This window comes from Chaetura pelagica, unplaced genomic scaffold (genome assembly GCF_000747805.2).
Source record: "Chaetura pelagica isolate M959 unplaced genomic scaffold, ChaPel_1.0 scaffold296, whole genome shotgun sequence".
Lineage (NCBI taxonomy): Eukaryota > Metazoa > Chordata > Aves > Apodiformes > Apodidae > Chaetura > Chaetura pelagica.
In genome coordinates, this window is record NW_009953648.1 from 307,965 (window position 1) to 313,633 (window position 5,669).

The 5,669-nt window shown below is 43.5% G+C and overlaps 1 protein-coding gene across 1 annotated transcript in view; it reads left to right on the forward strand.

Annotated features, from left to right (window-relative positions):
- Nucleotides 1-2: 2 nt before the first annotated feature.
- Nucleotides 3-5,669, forward strand: part of DNAJC18 (DnaJ (Hsp40) homolog, subfamily C, member 18) — a gene marked incomplete at its 5' end in the record, with an annotated part of 12,936 nt that continues 7,269 nt past the window's right edge. Inside the window, 5 exons of the mRNA XM_009999953.1 lie at nucleotides 3-25; nucleotides 147-292; nucleotides 1,460-1,645; nucleotides 3,858-3,970; nucleotides 5,280-5,389. Coding sequence (XP_009998255.1) covers nucleotides 3-25; nucleotides 147-292; nucleotides 1,460-1,645; nucleotides 3,858-3,970; nucleotides 5,280-5,389 — 578 coding nt within the window. The remainder of the gene's footprint in view (nucleotides 26-146; nucleotides 293-1,459; nucleotides 1,646-3,857; nucleotides 3,971-5,279; nucleotides 5,390-5,669) is intronic.

Consider the following 5,669-nt stretch of genomic DNA (forward strand, 5'->3'; position numbering starts at 1 on the left):
CGGGGGAGCGGGCCGGAGTGCGGCGGTGAGATGGGGCCGGGGAGTGCCTGAGGTTGTGGCGGGCTTGGTGTCTGCAGCGGGAGCCTGCAGGGGTGTGTGGGGATGGGGAACAGGGTGGTTGAGGTAAACTTGGGTTGGTTTGGCAGGATAAAGCGGTGTCGGAACTACTATGAAATCCTCGGGGTGGAGAGGGACGCCAGCGAGGAAGAGCTGAAGAAAGCCTACCGCAAACTGGCCCTGAAATTCCACCCGGATAAGAACCGAGCTCCCGGGGCCACCGAGGCGTTCAAAGGTGAGGGGGGGGCTGCGGGGCTCCCCGGGGCCTGGAGCCAGGTGGGAATGGGGACAGGCTGCCTCAGACACACGACTCTGCACCTTATGTCAAGGCGTCCTACTGGCCCTTCTCATTCCTGTTGACAGATCTGTACACCACCTCAGAATCTCACTGCTGGTTGCCAAGGTTTGCCTTTTAATCCTCAGAATACAAATTTCCCTTAGAAGCAAAGGGAAACATATCCCACATCTCATTCCTGGGTGCTGCCGAAGGTTCAGAGCAGTGCTTGGAAAAGATACTGGGCATGCAGGAGAGTGTAGGATTGTGTAATCATCAATAACTGCCCTATGTCACAAATAAGATTCTATTTAGGTATCTCAGCACATAAAATTCTAGGCTAATATTCTGTACCTGGACTCTTCAGTAGTGCAATCCAGGCTCCTATCAACAATGTTAGCATCTCAACTGTAAAATCTGTTGCCTTCTCCATGCTGTGTTGCAGCTGCCAGCAACAGCACTGTCAGGCAGCACCAGGAAAGGAAGATATTCATTCACAGGCTTATTAAAGTAAGGAGTTTTTGAAGGGCTTTTCTTCATTTTTGTGTGTGTGTCAGGGTTGTATTTCTTTCTGAACTTGTTTACAGCTGTGTTCTGTCAACGATGAAGGAGGAAGATGAACCAAATCCTTGAGGGTGGTTTGACATAAAGTGTGAGACAGATAGGCTGTACAGGTTCGCAAGCATCTCTGGCAACAGAAAAACTTGGAGCCTGGCTCTGTATTTTAATTAACCTCTGGAGTGACTTAACTTTGTATTTTAACTGTGTGTGGTATTTGTAGGTGCACTTCTGTATTAGTGCTTAGTTTGCTCGAATAAAGCGTTACATTCTCACTTAATCTCTTGGCTGAAGTGCACTTTTCTCACCTCAGTTGTACCAATATTTCAGGTCTTTCCATGTACTTTAAGACTTTTGTCTCTCTCCTGGGATCAGAGGAAGCAGGTTCCATCACAGGTGATCCCAGCCTGGTGACCCTTTTGTTTGTTACCAATGCAAAAGTAACTCAACCTTTAGTCAGGCACAAATTTTCGATGCCTGTTGGGGCTTTTTTTTTGTCTTCTAAAAGTCTGAGCTTTGGAAGCAATGTCTGAGATGCCTGTGTAACACTTCTTTTCATCCCCTCCCCAGCAATAGGCAATGCTTTTGCAGTTCTGAGCAACCCTGAGAAACGATTACGATACGATGAATTCGGCAGTGACCAGGAACATGTCAGCACTGGCCAGGCCAGGCACTATAATTATTACACAGAATTTGAAGCAGACATTACACCAGAAGAAATATTCAACGTGTTTTTTGGTGGGAACTTTCCTACAGGTCAGTATCTTGTCTGCAGTGGTTTGGAAGTGCAGTGAACTGTCACTAGACTGTCAAGGAAGTTCAGCTTCTCTTGGTACTGGTGGATTGAGTACTGGTACTGAGTTGATGTATAATCAACCCAGGGTTGATTATACATCTGGAAAGAGCAAAAATGGTTTTGGATTTACTCTTTTGTGCCTTCCTAGCTTTTTATGCCTGGAAAAGCTCCCCAACATAGAGTTTAAACTTCAGATTTTAGCAGCTCTTTTCCCAGAACAGCTCCAATCCCAGCTTTGCTGTCCAGGAGTGCTCTCAGAGGGCAGACCTGCCAGTGGGGTGAGGGCTGTTGCTGCCAGGGCTTGTTCCTTACCTCGCACCCTCTTGAAAAACTCTGATACTACTCATTAGGGGTAAGGACATTTTAATCTCTCAGGGGGTCAGACTGTTGGATTCTTAGGTAGGCAACATGGTAGTACCAGCTGTAGCTGAAGACTTCTTTTTGTTGTTGCTTTTATTCCCTCTGTTGTCTGAAGCCAGCAGTGGTGAGGGAGGTTAAGATAAGGTGTGAGTTGAAGGGATCAGAGGTATCTCTGCTGATGAGGTTGTCCTTGAGACACCTTACTGCCTTCCAGCATAGCAGAGCTCCTGGCACTGTGGTCTCAGTGCCCCTTTAACTAGGAAGGAGTTCATGTGGCTTGCAGCAGCTTGCACGGTGTAAAGAAATTAAAAGTTGTTAATTAGAAAGTGTTGCCTGCCAGGAAAGGCTCTCTGTCCCTGCATGGGCACCAGCCAGGAGCTGAACACTGGACCTGGACCTGCAGCAGCTCCACATGTGTCTCAGTCCAGCCTTTGCTTTTTATTTGTGGTAAAAACAGGAAGATGCTGCAAGGTTGATGGAACACAGGTTTGGATTAGAAGTGAATCAGAAAGGCAGGGTGAGCTCTAGGGTCCTCCTGGCAGTATCTCATGAATTGCATTAGCACTTGTGAACCTCCTCACCTCCAAGGCCTGGACTAAAGCAGCATCCCTGCCAAAAAGATCATTTCATAGTTAGAGGTGCTGGTAGTAACCAATAGCTTCCTTACTAATCCTTACCAAACAAGTGTTTGGGTCTGAATCTACATTTTCCTAATCTAAAAGTGAGGTTTAAATTGTGGAAGGTTGTCTTTTCAGTAGTTTTCCAAGTAGGCAAAGTCAACAGAATTTCTACTTGGCAAGGCAATTATTAGTAAGAGGGTGTCCAGATAGTTGATACCATTCTGTGATTCTCAGCACCCTGCGGAAGCTGTTCTTCTCTTCCCACACTTGCTTCTGATTTTTCACAAGTTGATAAAATATTGTCTGAGCAGTGCTGGATGATAAAAACAAACCTGCCTAGATCCTTGGAAAAGCCTGTTGGAACAAGCAATTAAACAGATGTTTTAACACAATAACAAAGGTCACTTCCTCCCAGGTTTCCTGCAGAGTTCTTTGGGAAATTCAGAGAAAGGACAGTCTAAGACTGTAAAATAACGTGATGCCTTTCCCAGGGCTTAAAATAGATTTTTGTTTCTATTGTGGTGATAAGGCCATATATTTCAGTTCTCTAACACAAAGGCACAGCTGTTATTAAGATATTCATAAGGTGATAAAATGAGAATTGAAGCTTCAAATCAAAACAGCATATGCAATTCGTTCCTCATTTTAGGTTTTTTTTTAAAAAGAAATCAACTACATTCAGTGTGCAAGAAAGGAAATCCTGAATTGTACTCTTCTTTTTTTTAATCCTTTTAAAAAATCTCTTATCATTATTACAAAATCATTAAGTGAAGCTGTTAATAACTTGAAGGACAAGGAAGTAGAAATACATGTAGAAGAGCATATTCAGTCATTATGGGAAGCTTTAATTCATGGCCTGAATCTGGTGAAGCAAAATCTGGGGATGCAACACGAGCTGTGGGTTTGCAAGTGAGTGTGACAGAAACAAAATGGGAGATACAATAATAAAATGATAGCATGTTTCTACAGTTGGTTTTAAATCAAGATGGACAAACCTTTTTATGCCTTTTGGAAAGACATATTATTTTGGCATTTAAAGCTGAGGTGTGTTTGCTGCTGTTAATCTGAGGTCTCTCAATAGTCATTCAGGCCATGTAGTTTTAAGCATGGGAACTTCAACCAGAAACTCCCAGAATTACAGGTGAATACCAGCAACTGGATGAACATTATGACTCTTGGTTTCTTTTAACAGGAAATATCCATATGTTCTCAAATGTAGCTGGGGATCCACACTATTATCCACGGAGGCACCGAAATGAAAGAGCATGGACACAGGAGCCAGAAGAGGAAGAAAACAGGCCACAGGTAGCCAGGGAGGGGTCTCTTGGGCTGAACTGTGTCACCAGGGTGAGGGCTCCGCTTACACATCTGAAGCCAGGACACTTGCCCACTCTTAAATGCTCAGTGTTTATCTTATATAGGTTATAGTTGTTTTCAAAAGTCACTACATTGTCTTTTACTTTGTATATGTTGTATTGATAGGGTTACAGGCCCTGGAGTTTCTGTCACCAAGTGTTTTGCTGGTGCTTACTTTTTGCAGGCTCTAGTGGTTTGATAATCCAACAACAATTAGTCCCAATGTGGACTCATAACAGATACAGAAGTGCTGGCTTGTCCCCATGGGGTATTTATCCTTCTGTCAATCAGCACAACACTTGCTGCCCAGATGCTCCACAGACCTTTTCCAGCCTGGAGCAGGATGGGTCTGGGATACTTTTCTGCCATCTGAAACCTCCAGGTGAGACACAAGGTGTCATTTGTTGCTAGCACACATACACAGATGCCACCTGGAAAAATCCTCAGTCTGTTAACCTAAGGAGATCATTCTCCCGGGAGGAAGGATTATTTGTTCCCTGTGAGTCTCTTACAGTCAGGGTCTGAGAAAAGCCTGCACAGCCTGTAGACAGCTAGGCTGGGGCAACAAACCCACCTGCTTCTGCTTCAGGGATTCTTGCTGCTATCCAAGGGCAGAGAGCAAAATCTAAATAGCTGCATATTGTGTTTTGATTACAAGAGGCATCTTAGGACAGTTTAAAAAACATATGAAGAGCAGAAGATCTGTGTCTATAACTACCAGAACTCTTTTGTCCTTTGATATTTTCTCCCACTCTTTTGTTCTACTAAATTCAAACAAAATAACCAAGTTCTTGCATCCTGTCCCAAGTTACAGACTCTTAACCCTTTAATTTTCAGTCATTTTATCCAGTGTTTGAACCCAGACTGAGATTTTTCAAATGCATGTAGCAAACTGCAGGGGATGCAGGGAAAGCTGTAGGTACAAGTGGGAATTGCAGTGTTTTCCTTCAGGTTGCATTGTCACTGATAGGCAGAGCACAGTGGAAATCTGTCACCTTGTGAAGGAAGCTGGAGATGAAAGAAATGTCAGGAAAAGATAATTGAAAGAAAATGGCTTTAAAGAGCTTTCTGAGATTATCAATAAAGGTTATTTTGAAGCTATAAAATGTCATCCTTCAAATGTTGAAAGTACTTTCTCTTTTTTTCTTTCCAGTTTACATTTAATACATTGTTGATCAGTGATAGTCTGGTTTCTGTGAACAGATGCATCCTTTTCCATCTGTATCTTTTCTTGACTACTGGCTCTTGTTCTTTTCAGAATTCATATTCTGCATTTATTCAGTTGATGCCAGTTTTCATCATCATCATTGTGTCAGTTATAACTCAGCTGATGGCCACAAACCCACCCTACAGCCTGTTCTACAAATCGTAAGTCATTTAAAAACACATTTTTCTGGGCTTCAGTGCTTTAGATAAGGAGGTAGATGGAACTGAGCTTGATAGCAGAGCACATGGTAGTGTTTTGTTCTGCCCTCCCCAGCAAATGTTATCAATTTGTAAATAAGGAAATACCAGCAGCCTCTACTGATGAGTTCCCCTGAGCCTTGTCACCCTGGAGGTCACTGTGCTGAACAAACAGAGGCACCAGGCCAGGAGGCTTTTCCCAAGGGGTGTGAAATGTTTTTGCACAGAGAGAGAGTAGCAGGAA